This window comes from Martes martes (genome assembly GCF_963455335.1).
Source record: "Martes martes genome assembly, chromosome: 8".
Classification (NCBI taxonomy): domain Eukaryota; kingdom Metazoa; phylum Chordata; class Mammalia; order Carnivora; family Mustelidae; genus Martes; species Martes martes.
Window position 1 is genome coordinate 126,918,237 of NC_137895.1, and position 18,568 is coordinate 126,936,804.

General features: G+C 39.2%; 1 protein-coding gene across 3 annotated transcripts in view; it reads right to left on the reverse strand.

Moving 5' to 3' along the window:
- The window catches only part of ARHGAP21 (Rho GTPase activating protein 21), a gene marked incomplete at its 5' end in the record, with an annotated part of 131,899 nt that overhangs the window by 4,043 nt on the left and 109,288 nt on the right, over positions 1-18,568 (reverse strand). For 2 of the 3 annotated variants that reach the window (XM_080810704.1, XM_080810706.1), the window contains 14 exons: positions 949-980; positions 2,896-3,001; positions 3,322-3,363; positions 3,552-3,677; positions 6,524-6,613; positions 6,691-6,764; positions 7,424-7,502; positions 7,604-7,759; positions 8,550-8,692; positions 9,529-9,668; positions 9,748-9,812; positions 11,843-12,127; positions 13,295-13,420; positions 15,753-15,789. In XM_080810704.1, the coding sequence (XP_080666830.1) occupies positions 949-980; positions 2,896-3,001; positions 3,322-3,363; positions 3,552-3,677; positions 6,524-6,613; positions 6,691-6,764; positions 7,424-7,502; positions 7,604-7,759; positions 8,550-8,692; positions 9,529-9,668; positions 9,748-9,812; positions 11,843-12,127; positions 13,295-13,420; positions 15,753-15,789 (1,501 nt within the window). The remainder of the gene's footprint in view (positions 1-948; positions 981-2,895; positions 3,002-3,321; positions 3,364-3,551; positions 3,678-6,523; positions 6,614-6,690; positions 6,765-7,423; positions 7,503-7,603; positions 7,760-8,549; positions 8,693-9,528; positions 9,669-9,747; positions 9,813-11,842; positions 12,128-13,294; positions 13,421-15,752; positions 15,790-18,568) is intronic. The other variant, XM_080810705.1, reaches the window with a different exon arrangement.

The window sequence follows — 18,568 nt, forward strand, 5'->3', positions numbered from 1 at the left end:
CTCAAATGATATATATCAAGATGGACCAAATTAACAATCTAAGGCAAAAGGTTTGGGTGCTAACTATTATCCTTGTAACTTTTCTCTAGGTTTAAAACTTTTCAAAATAAAAAGTTGGGGCAAAAAGCCAGTAAAAAATACAGGGTGAGTGATAATGAATGATATGACTGGAACACTTTGTAAAATCTCCTGCAAGAATTATAATTTAATCATAGACAACCTCACTATGATATTTAAACATGATATATATGTCTCACCTCCAAATAGAACGATGTTGTAAGAAATCTATTGACAATTCTAGCTGCTACTATCTCAGCAGATCAAAGTTTGGACAAACTGTATTAATAAAAACCCTTCTAAGACTAAGAACTTCCAAGAGCTACTCAAAATTTGTAATTGGTGGTGTCAACAGAATACAAATTATGTAAAATTACTTATTTTTCTGAAAGGCAGGCAAGAATATATATTTTCATAAGAATGTGTAATGATAATGAAAACTGTATTACTACTGAAATATTTACAGGTGAAACATGATGCTTGGGATTTGCTTCAAGGTAGTCTAGGAGGAGGGAAGTGGGGGTGAAATGTACATGGAACCAGATGGCCACCCACATGTTAATTGTTGAGAATGGATAATGATTGCATGGGGAACTCATTATACCATTCTCTCTGCTTTTGTGTACGTGAGAAAATGTTCAGATTTAAGAATTTAAGAAACAGGGGTCTACTCCTCTGTATTAGGCTAAACTATGCCGAGAGAAACCCAACATTCCGACGCACGATCCCTTGTTCTACCACAGTCTGCGAACTCATTTTTCCCTCTCAAAGACTTTGTAGGTCTGTGTCATCTGACACAGAGAGGGATGCGCTTGGAGCCTAGTCCTAACAATCAGCCGGAAGGAAGCTCCCCCACTGCCAGATAGTCCAGAATTGTATGAAACCATTTACCTTAGATTTTGTCGAGTCACTAGTAGCTGAATCTGTGAGAAGTTAAACAAAACATGGTCAGTATCAGTCAATCTTTGCTGCTTTCAACAAACAATGCAAAACTTATGGAAAAGACAGGCACAGAACGAAATGAGAAAGCAAAACTCAAACAAAACGAGAACACAGTGGATAGTCAGAGCTCACAAAGATGCAAACTGCACCACAGAAAGCCACCGCCATGAAAGGATGCTGTGAATTGTAGGCAGAATCAGCTCAATGAGAGGAATGGCAAAGGAGCCCTGTACTAAACAAAAACAGAAACACTAGTGTTTATCAAGATTTCTAAATATTAAATCTCGCAGTAAAGAAGCTGGAAGACCTTTTAAAGAATTGTACCATGTGCCACATCCTGTATGTGAAACTGATACACAATGTAGAACTTTCAAGATGGTTGGCTGTCCTAGCTACAAATCGAGACACTCATACTCGGTGCGTTTACGTTGATTTTTGTCAGACTGTCAGACTCATATTTTGTAAGCATACATTTGCATGCATCTGGATGCATTAGGAAACCCTGCTTCCAGGTCACTTTGGTTTTTCAATAATGCTGATCTTTGGCCTTCAGAGCCCAGTTTCACATCTGTGCAGTCAGGGATCCTTTTGACTAGTTTGGTTCAATTGCTACCAGTTTCGTAGTTATCTATCACAAATGCTATTATGGAAATGGAAAAATGGAGACCATAATTTTCACTGTCTGGCAAAAACTCAGATTATACAAGTATAAAGAGGGTAGGAAGGGGCTAGCACTAGTCAGGAGAAGACCAATTGGGAAATTTTGTCTTTCAAGTTGAGGGAAATTGATTTTCAAGGTTAATGAGCTGAGCCCCATGCCACGCCCCTTTGAACACATGGCTAAATGCTTTATGACTTTAAGAACTGGTAGACCATACCATGCTATTTCTCCTCTCGGTCTGCTTCAGAAATAACAAGAAACAGCAGAAAAACTTTTAAGAAAGTAGTATTGATCTGTTTACAATAATCTTTACGAGAAAATTTACACCACAGATCAACCGTGTTTGCATTTACAAGAATCGGGGGTTTCTGCAGACAAGGCAGCTACAGTGTGGACAGCAGTCCTCCTTCTTCCTACAGCTCCAGCTGTCCATCAGGGCCACCACAGAATCCACTAGCGACATTACCGTGTGATAGACTCCTCCCACTTCGCCTGTGCAACATCAGTATAGATTTGCCTGTGTCAGTAAGTGCTGAAAAAACCCTTTAGGACTCAAACAAGAACTAGAGACAAAGGGAGAACAGCGTGTGAAATAACATGCTAGATATAGTGCAACAGTTCGGCGGGAGAAAATCGTCAGCAAAAGAGCCTATGAAAACTGCTACTTAACCACACGTTAGGGCGGCAAGAGAGAACAGAAGAAAATGTCAAATCGGTTCGACTTCTACTGTGACATCTGCAGCGACAAATGATATGCTGTATTTATGAAAATGGCGCCCATTAGCAGTTCGACATTTTTCACTTGCTGCTTTTAAACAGAACGTCTAGCTCAAGAATAAGAACTACTTATACAGTCTCGATCATACTTTCTGCCATCACAGCAACCACATATTCAGCAGCATGTATCTGTTTTACCTTGTGATGACTATTACATGGAAACTGTGAATTAAAAAAAAAGAACAAAACAGTGGTTTGCATGCTCATTTCCCTCAGATTTCCATTCTGACAAGCATTACAATTCCATGCACTGCCAAGGGCATTAGAGTCACTGGAAGATAATTGAGATCAATCAGAAAAGGAAGATTCAGTTTTTTTATTAGTAGAAAGGGGGGAAAAAAAAAGGAGAAGAAAAGGAAAAAAATCATAGTGAATTGTTACTTATGATTGATTTCGTTCTTTCGTGTTACGAGGATTTAGCTTAACCTAGAGATCGATACTGCCCAGGCAACAGTTACCTGATACATCTCCCGGGGAGACTCCTGTCCTTCCAATGTTGGTGAGTAAATGATCTATGTTGGGCACTGGCTGGGAGTCTACTGTGTTTTCCTCCTGCACTGTTGTCTATGGTTAATAAACAAAGATCTCTTCATCATCTCTTCAAAGATCATTTCTTTAAAATTCAAACAACATTTAGTAAAAGACACATTTACTGAGTGGAGCACACGTGCTTGACTTTTTACATTGTTTACATGTCATTAATGAACTACGAAATAAGCATCATACTTGTATTTTCACTTGACCGGAAACTGAGGAGCTATAGACCTGCTTCCGGGGTGCAAAGCGGACAATTGCATACAAAGCAGGAAGTTGACGCTGTTGGGTCAGGAGCTTGTGTCCCGAATGAAAACAAGTCAGTACGGAGGCTGACGGACGATACTTACAAGAGGTTCTTCCACACCTTCTTCTGTGAAAAACCAGTCATGCTAAAATTTAAAATAAAAAAAGGTGAAAAGAGAAACTAAAGGACCCCATAATATATCTATATTTTGGAGGATAATACTGGGGGGAGGAGTTTTCTTAGAAAACAAAAATTACAACCAAATTCTGCCCTACCAAACACCAGCTGCTCACAAGAAAAGTATTTTCTTGATGGGATGAAGCCTGAACTTACGTGCTGGATAAGTGTCTCTACGATCTTGTACTGGTCTGGCATGTGAGTGACCATGTGGGTCATGTTGTCTTCAGATGTTCTCACAAGAGTTGGACCAAAAACTATCGCTAGGTTTCTTGGTTCCATCTGGAACAAAGGATGTTATTGAAAGATATCAGAATTTTTCTTAAGAAAGTAGGCTTAAATTCCCATTGTGTGTTTGGCATTTTATTTCTGAAAGGTTCTTTTGATGAAAAAGAATTCAAAGAAGAACGGTTGGCTGATTGTGTATAAAAAAACTAATGCTTCCTAGTTAGGCTTTCTATAAGCTAATCTACACTTAACATCCTTTTCCTGCTTTAATGACAATGTACTGTGCTTAACTGGCATTCATTTTTTCCATGAAGTCTTTGATTGCAAGCAATTGATCTGCTTCAAGACTAGTAATACAAGAGCTGCATTAACTGACAAAAATATTAAAATCAAAGGGAAAAAAACCTCACAAAGAATAGGGCAACCCTCTTCCCCTCAAAAACTAAAACAAAACAAAACAAAACAAAACAAAACAAAAAACAAAACAACAACCCAAAAACAACTAGAAAAAAATGTTCAAAGACATATTACATTTTCCAAACTTGTCTCCATGGTACATCAAAAGTACTAATACTTAAAAACCCAATGTCCAGAAATATTATTTTTTTGACCAATTTTTACTTCAACAAAAACTTCCAAAGCTCTTTGCTTATCCTTGTGCCAATCTGAACACCTCGATATAACATGCTTCTATGTTTGGACATTCATTTCTATGGTATTTTGTAATCCTTGTTTAATTACACAATTATCAAAGGTATAGATCCTTTGTTTTCCTTTGTTGTATCTTATAGTATCTGGTGTAATATTTTGAAGTCAGGATTTGATTAAAATGTCAAATAGCTTTAACCAGGGGGTAAATGAATAAATAAATAAATAAAATAAATCACTGCAGAACTCAAAAAGTCGAACTGGTTTAGGGAAGCACACTACTATCCTGTTTTGGGAGAGCCGCGCACATGCCCACACGTGTACACACACATATTCCAGGTATGGTGCAAAGCAGAAAATGCACAGATCTCCTGTTCTGAAGCAACTGTTCTGCATCAAATATGTCATCTACCATAACACATGCATCATTACACTGTGCTCACGACAAGAGATATAAGGAGAAATTGTGATCAAAGTCAGTATTTTCAGAGCAAGTTGACCTAGTGGAAAGAAAATCTGACGGCAGGAAGGCCTGACTTGAACTGGGTGCACAGGCATGTTTCTTATTCTCCTGCTGGAGGATGTCATCTTATTCCCAAATCTGCACTGGTAAAAGTGGCTCAGAAAATCAAGTCCACCTCAAAGTTCTGCTGCAAAATTTTTACTGGGTTCTTCTCTACTATGATTTCGTTTCAGTTTTTGTAGACTAATAATTGCACACATTATTATCTATGTGTATACAGTCATATTTACTATGTGGGTATATCGTTTTAGCTGGCTCTTACCTAAAGCTGGTAACATAAGTAGTTCATTATCTATTTATTCATTAATTACCTAAGGCAAATTCTGTACTTCTGGAAAGACATCCCACATGTGTAGTCACAGTGTTAGTTAATACAGTAAAGCCACGAAAAAATTCTACAATAAAGAATTTTTGTTTATAAAAATTACATTGTTTATGTAACACTATATAACTTATATTTTGCTTAATTTGGTGCTTTCTAAACTAATGAGACCATCAGATGCTATGTCCCCTGGACTGCTGACGTCCAGCAAAAGTGATGAATGATGTAATGCACTTTGGGAAATGCTGAAATAATTAGAAAATATTTCAGCTACAATTATACTGAGAATTTTCTAGATGAACTTCTGGAAACAGTACCATTAACTGATACTGTTTTTTTCTTTCTTTCTCTCATTCTCTTTTGTTCCTTTTTCCTTTTATGTCCTATCACTGTTGAGAAAATTGAGATCTAAGGGATATTATTAACATTGCTTATAAACGTCTCAAATGCAGGTAATAGGGTTTGATCCCATTCTCAAACCCCAGCCTTAACACAGCTGTGAGCAACTGTCTTCTGGAACATGACAGATGCTAAACTGACCTGAATGAATGCATTTTGCTCGACCTTCAGCAGGCATGACCTTTAGGGAAAACGTGACAGCAGTGTTCCTGAGCTTGTGGTATTCTGTTTTTTCTCTTCTCCACACACCAAAATGACTTTGTTTCTATATTTTTAGGTAATGCCTGAGATTCAGAAAATCATTGTTTTGCAACCTCTAAAGATATGATTGGTTTAGGCAACAACCATCAAGGATGGAATAAAATGATACAAAGTTAAGATTATAACATATCAACCGAACACACTGTGTGAACCTTTAGATACTGATTTAAACAAACAGGGATGAAAAGACATTTCTTGAAATCAATCTGGAAAAACTGAACATGAATTGAGTAATAGATAATATTAAGGGATAACACATTTTGGTGTTTGACAAAGGCGATGTGATTCTGTTAAACAAACAAACAACAAACAAGAAGGTCCTCTCTGCTTAAAACGGAACGAAACAAAAAAAGAACATGTCTGTCAGTCTTCCCTGTATACTGTTTGGTACAATTTGATTGTTGCATTGCACAAAAGTACGGCAAATGGACAGATGAAAAATAAAGGAAGTAAAATTTTTGACTTCATTTTTCTTGCTGGATAAACAGAAAAGGAAATGTCTTCAAAATGGTGACAATTGATCGCTTCTCGGCCTTTTGGCTAAGATCAAGTGAAAATGGTAACAACTGATATTTTGGGATCTTTTGCTTTGAAAAGTGATCTTTAGAGGGGTTCACTGGCTAACAGTGTGTATTTGAGAGTTTTTGTTGAATTATAACCATGATTTTAATTGGCGTGAAGCAATGACGCGTATCTTTTCAACTAAAGCCCCCAAAGCATGCTTCTTCAATATGTACTTTTACACACCTTATTTTTTTCTGAATTTTCTGCCACTGTTTTCAGATGAGCGGAAAGGAACTTCAGAGTTTCATAATGATGTTCGGGCAAGTCGTGAATCTGAAACATATTATTTTCATGATGGATTTAGAGGCTGAATTTCAGTTGCACCTCCAAAAATATAAAATAATACCTACTAGTCTTTTTAATGTTTTCAGACGGTCTAGAGGATCTTCTTTACGATTGGCCTCAATAAAATCAGCGTATTTATCTGACAACAACAATAAGAAGAATAAAACAAGTTTATCTCAAATTGCTTAGGTGAGTTGTGATCGAGATTTCCTTTAAGGTTCGGCTTCAAAATCCAATACAAAAACTTAAATGTAGGGATGACCCCAAATGGCCTTTGAAATGTAAGTCTCCAAAACAGCTACCATTTTTAATGACCCTCCAAGCCTTATCATCAAATAAAATTCCCTTAAAATGTGAGTTCTCTGAGAGTATCATCCTGTATTTCTAGTCTCCACTCTCTTTTATCCCCCAACCACAACATCAAGAACAGTGTCTTATATAAGTTAAATATTTGGCTTGACTGAAAAAATGTTTTTCTACTAATTGTACTTTATTATGTCTGAAGACTTTTGAGAGCGAATAATAATATATTTTTAACTTGACAAGCAAATATGGATGAATAGGATAACTTATATTTTACTGAACCTAAGTAACATTATAAATTCTCATTTTTCACTGAAATTTATCCATAAGAAAAAAAATCCGAGTGACAAAAAATAGGCATAATTAGGCTTTACAGAGAAGTAACAACTAAACAAAATCTCCAGCTTCCTTTGACAAAATATCAATATTCTTTGGCTTTCCAACAACGTAATTTTAAACTGTTTCAACTGGTATCTTTTGTGGGAGTTCACTCACCATTTGTGAAGAGAGGCTCAGGGAGTTTTCTGAAGAAGGATTTTAATAAACTGCTTATCACATTCAAATCTCGCCATTTCTAGGTGGGTAAAATAGAAACGTGGCGTTTTTGTAGTCGATACCATCAAAGGGGGAAAAAACCCACAGATCAGGTATTCAGACAGAAATAAACACACTTACATCATCTTGTATGTCAATATCAGCCATCCCCTTGTTGAGTTCTTCTTGCATACTTGAAATGGCTGCGTTATTTCCAGGGACTCTATAAATACCTGTATACTCAAGACCTCTTTCTTCAACTAATTTGCAACATATGTCAACTATTAATGGAATATACTGCAAAACAAGAAATAAATATTTTATTTAATACAGCACAAATGTTTCTATTTGTTAGTAGATACATATCGTAGCTAAGAGGCCCTTTTCCATCTGAGACAAAATACATACATCTCTGCTATTTGACAGAGAGAAAATGCAGAAGAGAGACACTGATTGCAGAGCTGGGCATAGAGCAGAAGCAGCAAGAGAGATCTGGGACAGTGGGAGGAGAACACATAGGTCCAGACAGGGAGATGGACATCGAAGAGGAAATGAGGCAAGTCTGAAGTAAAGAGAATGTGGGAGCAGCACCGGTGAACAAAGGGGAGTAAAGTCCAAAGGAGAAGTGGGGAGAGAATAACATCAAGCGACTCATGACACGAATCCTCACACAGACGCCATACACACGCACATGCGCACAGAGACACACGTGCGTGCACACACGCACATTTACATGTGTTATACTTTCTTAATCAGGTTCTTGTTCTCATCCTTCTTTTAAGGTGCTACAAGCAGAAACACACAGGATTTGAAAATGAACTCTTACCATTTCAGATACATTCCTAATGGACGAATCATTACTCTATTTCAGAGTCAATATGTTAGAAAAAGAGCATTATAGATGAAATTACTCAACACGGCCTTATGCGTCAGCAATGCTCAGGGAAGTTGGGTCTGCTATGAAGAGGAAGATACTCATCAGATTAACAGATACTCTGTGTCATCTGAGGAGCTGTGTGCTCAGGTCCTGTAAGGCCTACACCTGAACTAATGACCGTAGGAAGTCCGGGCGGCTGGGGTCTCCTACCCTATTGGTATGCGCTGGTGGGCAGTCATCCAATCTGACACCGAATGTTCCAGTAGCAGTGGGCTTTTTTTCAAATGTCTTTCTCATAATACTTGGAATGCCTTTTCTCCACGTGCCTTTGTCTTTTGGGGGACTGGTATCATCTTTTGATTTTATGCAAAAAAAAAAAAAAGAAAAAAGAGAAAGAAAATGGAAACAAGCATGTTTAAATCATGACTTTAAGAGTCTTTTATCAAGATTTATATACATCAGAGTCCTGTACTATAAATGACAGATCCTATATTTATCAAAAATATTGTATTATATTCTCTTCCTAATATAGCATTCCTTTTAACCTCCCATATAATTAATTCGGAATCAGTTATGCTTTTCTACCCTTTTACAATCTGTACTATGGTTTTCTTTAAAACAGTCAAGAAAACAGGATCAGCGTGACATCTCACTAGTGAGATTTTAGCAAAAGGAAACATGATGGTTTTATCTCAAAGTAACAGTGCCTGGATCCCCTGCATTAAATCCGTAGTGCCTTTTATGTAGACGTATATCTTCCTTCATTTCATCTTTATTACAAGACAAAGACTCACCTTAAGGGAAAGCCCCAATAGCCTAGACCGGGCCCAAGGTGACCTTTGAGCTAGCTCGCACTGGGCTGAGGTCAGCAGAAATGGTACAGAAAAACATAAAATACCTTTATTTATTTATTTATTTATTATTTTTATTTTTTTATAGAGAGAGAAAGAGACAGAAGTGGCCGGGAAGAGCAGACAGAGAAGGAGAGAGACTATCTTAAGCAGGCTCCACGCTCAGCATGGGGCCCGATGCAGGACTCCATCTCAGGACCCTGGGATCATGAACTGAGCCACAATCGAGTCGGATGCCTAACCAACTGAGCCATCCAGTCGCCCCATGAAATACCTTTAAAATCCCAACTTTAAACCATCGTCTTTGTTAAATTTATGCAGAACACTACTATCAGTACCTTTACTGAGAAGTTTCCTTTCTGACTCTTCCTTGGGAGAGTGCGGACTTTGGGTCTTTGGCTCTGACTTAGCACCAAGCAGAGTCTGCCGAATGCTCAGACTCTGGCGAGGTGTTTTTGGCAACTGTTCTGCTTTGCTGCTGAAAGAAATGAACATTTCTTAAAAACTGTAGGGCATTTTACATCCAAATTAAGTTGTAGGCGTCGTGGGATTCTCACCTCATCAGACTGTTATATTCTTTGATTCTTCGGCTGATTAGATCCCTGTTAGTCACTCCAGTGTCCTACAGAGTAAACAGGAGGTAAGATTAGAAAGTCAATTCGAAACATGAGTCGGGATCCCTACTCTTCTGAGGCTCTGTTGTATCGCACTGTTTAGCCCGTTCAGCCCCTAGACTCTCAGTGGAGTTGTTTAACTGTTGTTGTTGGAGTTGTTTAACTGTTGTCAGTGGAGTTGTTTAACTGTAACTGTTTAACTGTTCCACATCATCATCCAATATCACTCTGCAAGAAATGATCCAAGTACCCCCCATCCACTGCCAAAAGAGCTTTCTGTTTTTTGTCTGTACCCCTACAATCCCTAGAATAGTACCAGCAAGCAGCAGGTGCTCAAACTTACTGATGTGACATTTTTTTATAAACGACTGGGAAGCAGCAGGCCAGTTGTTTTTTTTTTTTTTTTTCCTCTCTCTCTAATCCCAGAAGGACTGATCAGCATTTCAAAATAAGACAGTTGGATAAAAGATGGAAAAATACTGTCAAAATTTGTTAATGATGAATTTACAGGAGCAATAAGACAGAGGGTCATTTAGTGTCAGAAGCGGCACTGATATTATCAGAAGAGAAAAAGCTCAAAACTGGGCATTTCAACCTCAGTAGATTAGCTTTTATAATATGCTATATGGTAAGCTCAGATTTCATCATGAAGTGATGACTTTTATCTACTGATTCCAATTATACATTGACATGTAGCATCAACTTTTTTTTTTTTTACTTGTTTCATTTTGATTATAACGAACAATAAAATTTACAGATATAAGCTTTGGAGTCAAACAATCTCAGTTCAAATATTCTTCCTACCTATCAGCTGAGAGATCATAGGGTTAGGATCTAGACTGAGATTGCCGGGATTTAAATCCCTGGCCCTGACACTTAACAGCTGTGTGACCTTATGGAAATTACATAACCTCTCTTTGCCAGTGTCCTTGTTTGCAAAATGGTGATGACAGTAACAGGACACATTCATATGGTTGCTGAGACTTATTCATGTAAAACATTCTTATTTTCCCTGTTTACTTTGAAAACATGCATGTCCGATGCCTTCTTTACAGTGCTGGTTAGAGAACAAAGGTTGATTTGACACAGATGTGGTGTTTATTTTTAACCACAAACAAGGCAGGGGTGTAAACTATCAGAGAAAAAGGGCACAGTTATTTTTCCTATGACCTAAGTTTTCACAATTTGAATTGGACATAACTGGAATGACTATATTAGAGAACATATTTTGCACAACCTTACAGTTAACATGGGTGTCCCTGTCCCATGAGTTAAGGGAAGAGAACACTGCGCGCTTTTTTTGTCATAACAATGAGCACAAGAAGTGAGAACAACATGTAAGAAAAACTGTGTTAATGATATTAAAAGATACTCTTGAGCAAGAGCTAGACTTAATCACTGCGGAATTTGCTCTGTCAAATTTATAATTACATATGCTAGAGATACTACATTACCAATGAAGTTCCTGTTGTAAAAAAATATCTCGATGGCTGTGAGCCAGAAACTCTCAAGTCCCCAAACACTCCTTAATAAAAAGAAAAATTGGCTTTTCGCATGATTTCTGACAATGCAAGTTTTCTTCGAAGCCAGAACTGTCTGACAGCAGGCTCTATTATATTCTCAAGTGCGTATCTCGTGAATGAAAATCCTCGTATCTGTATCTCTTTGCATTTACACAGTAATTTGTTCTGGTAAGTTTCTTTACTACACTGTAAGCCCCACAATAATCCTGTCTTTGAGATAAGGAACCAGATCTGCAATGATTTAGTCATAAAGGTAATGACCAGGACTAGTCCTGATCCTGCTTCTGAGAAAGTAAGCAAAATATACGAATTATCTACTTTTGTAGTTCAGTAATGCTGATCCCACATAAGTGAAAATAATATAAAACAGGTACACCTGAGTTTTCCTTTTGATCAATTTTTCAAGGGAAAAGAGCATATTTTAATTTTTTTTTAAATGTATCAGATTCTTTCAGTCTTCCTAAGAAAAAGTGATGAAAGAGTCTGGTTTTATTTACATCCCTTTGAACACACACCTCCTCGTTGAGGGTGCTGCTCTCCTGGATGGTCTTGATCCACGCGAGCATGTCGTCTCTGTCTTCGGCCTGAAACAGGCACTCGCAGTCTGGCGTGGTGAGCCGAAACACATGCTTCCTCTTGGTCTCGCTGTAAGAGATGTCTATTAAGCAGGCGTTGACACTGATGGGCTGCTCTTCTTCGGATGGCGTCGTCTGCTCTCTTTTGTCTTTGTACAAGTAAAGCGAATGCCCCCGAAGCACAACATACATCTGTTTCCACGGCCGAATACTTCCACCAACTCGCTGGAAAACACGGAACAGTTCGGGGACACTTCATGCTTGGCTCGGTCTCGGGGACAGGACAAACACATCAAGCAACACTGTTCACACACACACACACACACACACGCGTGCGCGCGCGCGCGCGCGCACGTGTACACGCAGCGGGTAGAGCGGGTGTCTGCTTCGCGATCGCACCCGCTTCTTAGGAGAGGAATGACAAACACTGGAGCAGAAACCAAGCTGGGCAAGGTATTCCTAACCAAAATCAATTTTAATCTGGCTGGGGAAAAAAAACCAAAAACCTGTTGTATTGTTCATGAACAAAGTAAATAAGATAAACTGAATAAAGTAAGGTGAAAGAAGAGTAGCAAAACATATAAAATATATAAAAATGCTAAGAGAATAGAAAATAAGAAAAAAAATCCATCAAAAAAAAATATTTTGAGTGAGAGTAAGGCTTAAGACAAGCCCCAGATCATGCAACTGACAAACACTACATAAGGAGATTCCAAAACAACAGGCATGAGTAATGAATGAAACTAACAAAACTGATCAACTTTATATGGTCAGGCAACAATATCCATATGCATGTTGGGTTTTCTTAAAAATTAGACTCTTTTGACAGTATCAAAAAATTTTTTTAACTTATCTGCCTAAATATTGTAAGCAATTTTATGGCAAAGTTTTTATTGTATTGAAATCTACTTAATGAAGCATATAAATATTGTGATACTCATTTTTATAACCCAATATTATAAAATAAAGTGAAAGGAGCAAATTATACAGGCAATTTAAAAGGAAAAACTGGGACAAGCTAAATTAAAAATTTTAAATTATTAATATGGAGAACTGCCACTCCCTAAAGGAAGACTCTGGGAAAATCTATGGCTAATAAACTATTTAATAAGAAAAGCTGAGTTCCTTCTTAAATACCCTGATTTCTCTTTTTTGTTGGCAAAATATAGGGCTGTATATTCTATTTGCACTTGATACACAGGATGAAAAATATAAAATTAAATCATCGATTAGAATTTAAAAATTTTTACTTCCTTTATGCAGAAAAAGCTATCGAGAAGTGATATTTTCTTCTCTCTTCTGGGTAATTTGCCATTTGTCTATCCAGACTTCATGTGCTGTTTTACAGGGACTGCATTTCATATACCCACAGCCGCTGAGAAAACGTACTACCTTGCCCTTGTCGGTGACAAGTGGTCGGAAGTGGAGCCACCCTTCCTTGGCAGCATCGCTGAAAACCTCTGAGGAAGAATCTTTCCTGGATCCAGAGTCTTCTGATGACTTCTGGCTGTCTACCATCTACACAAAAGGCCAAGAAAATACAGTAAAACACCAGCTTTCTCCTTTATCAACGTCTGCACATTGAAATTAATTAGCTAAAAAAAAAATCTTTAATATTCCAAAGGAAGGATTATTTTTGAAAAAAATACTACCCTTACCAATTACATTAGAAAAATTTCTGGTCTCATTTTTAAAAAAACCAGTGAATTGACTACCATCATTTTTTTAAAAGTCTGCAGGAATTTTTAATCATTAAAAAATAACAGAAACAGTATAATTTTCCTGCTTTCAAGAGCTCATATTTTAGTGAGAAAAGACAAATCAGAATGAAAAAGACAAGAAAATGATCAGACTGCGATTAGTACCATTTGGGAGAGGAACAGGGAGACACGGTAATGAATGACGGAGTCGTGGCTCGAAGTTGGGGCTGCTATGGCAAGGCCTCCTGAAGAAAGAATTTTTAAAACATGAAAATGTGGAGGAAAAATCTTAAAAGGGGCCATCCATGAAAGGTCAGGAAAAAGAAAAGTTCAGAGAGGATGTATAGTTAGGGATTAAGTATGTTTACCATTATTATTTTATTTTATTCATTTTTTTTTAAGATTTTATTTGAGAGGGAGAGAGCATGAGCAGGGTCGGGGGGCAGGGGGAGAGTGAGAAGCAGACTCCTGGCTGAGCAGGGAGCATGACATGGGACTCGATCCCAGGACCCTGAGATCATGCCCTGAGCCGAAGTCAGATGCTGAACTGACTGAGCCACCCCAGTGCTGCTTACCCATTCTCATTTTAAATGTTCGCTGTTCAGTTTGAGTGAAACAGCTAATGAACAGACTGTTTAGGGTCTTTTAGGACCTGGTAGGAAGTGTGATGGGAAGTGATCAGGTGATGAATCGGAGGAACAATATTATCTGGTCCCAGTTCAAAGGTCACCCGCTTGCCACCTGGAGAATGGGTTCTTCTCCAAGAAGAGGTGTTACTGCAGGGATCCAGGTGAGGCCCGATGGTGGCCTGGACCAAAGTTAACTTAAGTGAGGTCGGGGAGGAATGCAGAGCTTCACGGTGTGTCCTGAAGGTCGAGTGGGTAATACTTGCTACGAGAGAGCGGGGGAAAGAAGCCACAAGGCTAATGCCCAGATCTGGGGCTTGAACACCTGGGGCAAGTGACCTTCGTGAGACGGGGAAAACTGGTAGATAATCCTGTCTGGGGGTAACCCAGGTCTCTTTGGCCATTAAACTGTGATCGCTTATTAAACACCCCCATAAAGACGTCAGCCTACCTGAGCTGCAGCTTGGGGAAGAGGCCAAGGCTGGCGGTGTAAACTCTGAGAGACCCTGGTTAAGATCATGTTGGCAATGAGGGCAGACAGAGAGGAAAGAGGGTCGGAACCAGTTCAAGACATTCCACCCCTTTAAATATTAGGCAGAGGCAGAAATGGAAACCAGCAGAAGAAAATGTTTTAGGAAGGGAGTGGGAAATTGTGCTGGAGACTACTGAGAGGTCAAAGAAGTTACAAATCGAAGATAACCGTTAGTTTGGGAGCCTGAAGGACCTGGTCGCCTTGGCGTGAGCACTGTCATTCTGGTGTGCACGGGCTGACAAAGACGTGATGTGAGGAAGTGGACACGACAGACAATTTTTTTCAAAAATTTCAGTTTTGCTGTGAGAAAACAGGCATAGGAAATCGAGGGGGATGTAGATTTAAGGGAGGTTTTTAAACAATATATAGTTCACGGTGGAATGTGCCTCTGTGATGGTGAACGAGCCACTGGCAAGAGCGATTTTGCAGAGGGGAGAGGGTTCTTGAGAAAGTGAAAAGCGATAGAATCAAAGAAGAAATGTGATATAGTAGGTTTTTTGCAGGATCACGTTCCAAGTACAGATACTCGGGCTAAGAATAAAGAGGGCAGAAACTGCGGGCACAAATGAAGGTGGCTGACACTTTTGGAGAACGTAAAACAAGGAAATTTTCAATGAAGTACAAGGGAGGAGAAGATGGGCAGGACAGGGGCGGACAGCACGGAGAAAGGTGGAGGCGAGGCCTGACAGAGGAATTCTGAGGAGAGAAACGCACGCGTACGACATATACAGGATTGCTGGGTAGTCAGATCTTTGGCCGTTGACTGAGGAAGTGAGAAAAATTAGCATTATGTGTGTAAAGTATTATATACTTGATGCGTATGTTTAGAAATTAGAAAAGAACACTTAACAGGTAATGTTTTCCAAATGTATCTGAACCTGACAGAGTATAGGGTAACAGAAATAATTCCCTATGATGAGCCAAAGTAATAATCTAAGGTAAACAGAAATATTTATCATTTGCTGATACGTAAACAAATATTGAATACCAACCTTGATTCCTTTCAGGCTAGAGACGTGCTTGAAGGACCTGTTGGAAAGAAGCATGTAAGTGTTTGCAGTAAGTACATGACACACCTTGAAGAAGTAAAAACAATCTGAACATTACTAGTAACCTGTCAGTGATAAGCTGACATTTCACCATTACCGTGGTAAATATTCACCGTGCCATGCAAATGAGGAAACGAGCGAATCGTATCAGTACTTAAACTCTGGATTCCACAGCCCAAGCTTCCTTAGTGCATCTGGTAAACTGAAACTGTCTCTGCAGGAAGTGGGAGATTTTATCCTTCTTTTTAGATGAAAGAAAAAACTACTTGGGCTAAACATTGAGATTTAGGATAAATGATTAGTTAACCCTAGTGGCAATGCTCTGTTTTTTTTTTTAAAAGATTGTACTTATTTATTTGACAGACAGAGATCACAAGTAGGCAGAGAGGCAAGTGGGGGTTGGCGGGCGGGGGGGGGGAAGCAGGCTCCCTGCTGAGCCAAGAGCCCAATGTGGGGCTCAATCCCAGGACCCTGAGATCAAGACCTGAGCCGATGGCACAGGCTTAACCCACTGAGCCACCCAGGCGCCCCAGTTGCAATGCTCTATTAAGGGCTCCACAATGTTAATAATGATGGATAATGCGGCAGGGAGAGCGTCGTCAGGGCCAGTCCGGTCCCACCACTCCTCTTGCCAACCGCATTCGGGATGCTTCGGTATGAGACCAGCTGCTGCCACTGAAAAGGCTTAGGGCTTCTGAAGATAGGTTTGCGTTAACTATTCAAAACAATTTAACTTTAGGGGACAAAGACTTTTTTTTTTTTAAAGATTTTTTAAAAATTTATTTGAGAAAGAACGCGAGTGAGAGAAAGAGAGCATGAGAAGGAAGAGGGTCAGAGGGAGAAGCAGACTCCCTGCAAAGCAGGGAGCCTGATGCGGGACTTGACCCGGGGACTCCAGGATCATGACCTCAGCCAAAGGCAGTCGCTTTGCCAACTGAGCCACCCAGGCGCACCAAGACTTATTATTATATATATATATATATATATATATATATATATATATATATATATATTTTTTTTTTTTTTTTTTTGACAGACAGGCAGAGAGAGAGAGAGGAGAAAGCAGGCTCCCCGCAGGAGCAGAGAGCCCGACGTGGGACTCGATCCCAGGACCCCAAGATCACGACCTGACCCAAAGACAGAGGCTTAACCCACTGAGCCACCCAGGCGCCCAAGACTTATTTTTTTAATTCAAAATTCATTTTAGGGAATTTAGGATTGCAAGATGTGACTGCCCTCCCCTTTTAAAGCACCCCAAACACGACAGCCAGAAACAGATAAGCAAACTGCGTCCCCAGCACGATCAGGAGACACCTATAACTCCGGGCGGCGATGGATCCGTGTACATGAAGATGGGGGGGGGGGGGTTTAAATGCGGTGAAGGAAAGGCTGGATACAGGGAGGGAGGAGACCACTCATGGCATATCTCAGATCAAACTGCACTGCACTGCTCTCTGAAGATCAAAAGCTTCCCTTGTTTGGGACTGTGGGAAACTGGGTGCGGGAGCCACAGGAGCCTCACTCACTGCCTCGATATCAGGGGGTATGAGAAGGAAGGAGGAAAACACACAGTCCTGTCATCTTTGCAGGAAGCAGTGTGCGGTTGGTGCAGGGTGAAGCAGACCCTGAAATGCGGCTGTTCTGGTCATCTTTTTAGTGAGGAAGAAGTAAAGCCTAAAAGAGCTCACAAACTCAACTCTGCATCATCGGAACAATTCCGGCTAGTCTGGACCACTGCCGCGGCCATGCTCCACACAAACTTCCCGTGTGTAGCTGGTCTGGGAAGAACTGCTATTATTGGAGTATAAGTCATCATCAAACGGAAGCTTCAGAAAATCGATAGAAAAACATGAATAAAAAAGACAAACTGTTCCTTGAAAGGTTAAAAATCATAAAATGTCAATGTTCCTTAACTGTATAAATTAAAACGCTGTGTTGCTAAAAATATCCATAAAAATTTAAGAACTAGAAAATTGACTTTAAAATTCAAGTAGTAAAATAAACAGAAACAGCCAGAATTTAGAAAAAAACATGAAGTAATGAGAGAATGGTCAATAGTAAAGACATTATAAAACCACTACAATGAAAAGAATCTGGTGTACATGAGTACACAGATAAATCATCCGATCAGAATGGAGGCTAAAAATAAAACTAAGTACATTTAGTAATTTAGTATATAGTAAAGATGAAGTATCAGTGGGAAAAATGTAACATTCAATAGATGCTTTGGGGAAAACTGCGAGACATTAGAAAACACAAAGTCGGCCCTTTATCTCACTAATTGGAATAAAATAAACTCCAGATGAATCAAAGTTATAAATACACACACACACACACACACACACACACACACAGATAAAGAAAAGCATAAATCTGAGAGGAAACAGAAGGAGTTTGCTGTAATTTGGGAGGAAAGGCTTTTTCAATATGACTCAAAATCTGAAGGCCATTTAAAAAAATATCCTAAATTTGACTGCAAGGAAAAAGTTTAACATTTTTGTACAGTTTAAAAAAAACTTAAGAAACTCCAATGAAGGGTGCCTGGGTGGCTCAGTCCATTCAGCGGCTGCCTTCCGCTCAGGTCATGATCTCAGGGTCCTGGGATGGAGCCGCGTGTCGGTCTCCCTGCTCAGTAGGGAGTCGGCTTCTCCCTCCCCCTTTGCTCTCTCTCCCCACTCATGCCTATGTACTCACTCTCTCAAATAAATAAATAAAATCTTAAAAAAAAAAAAGAAAATCTAATGAAAAATACTGAATTG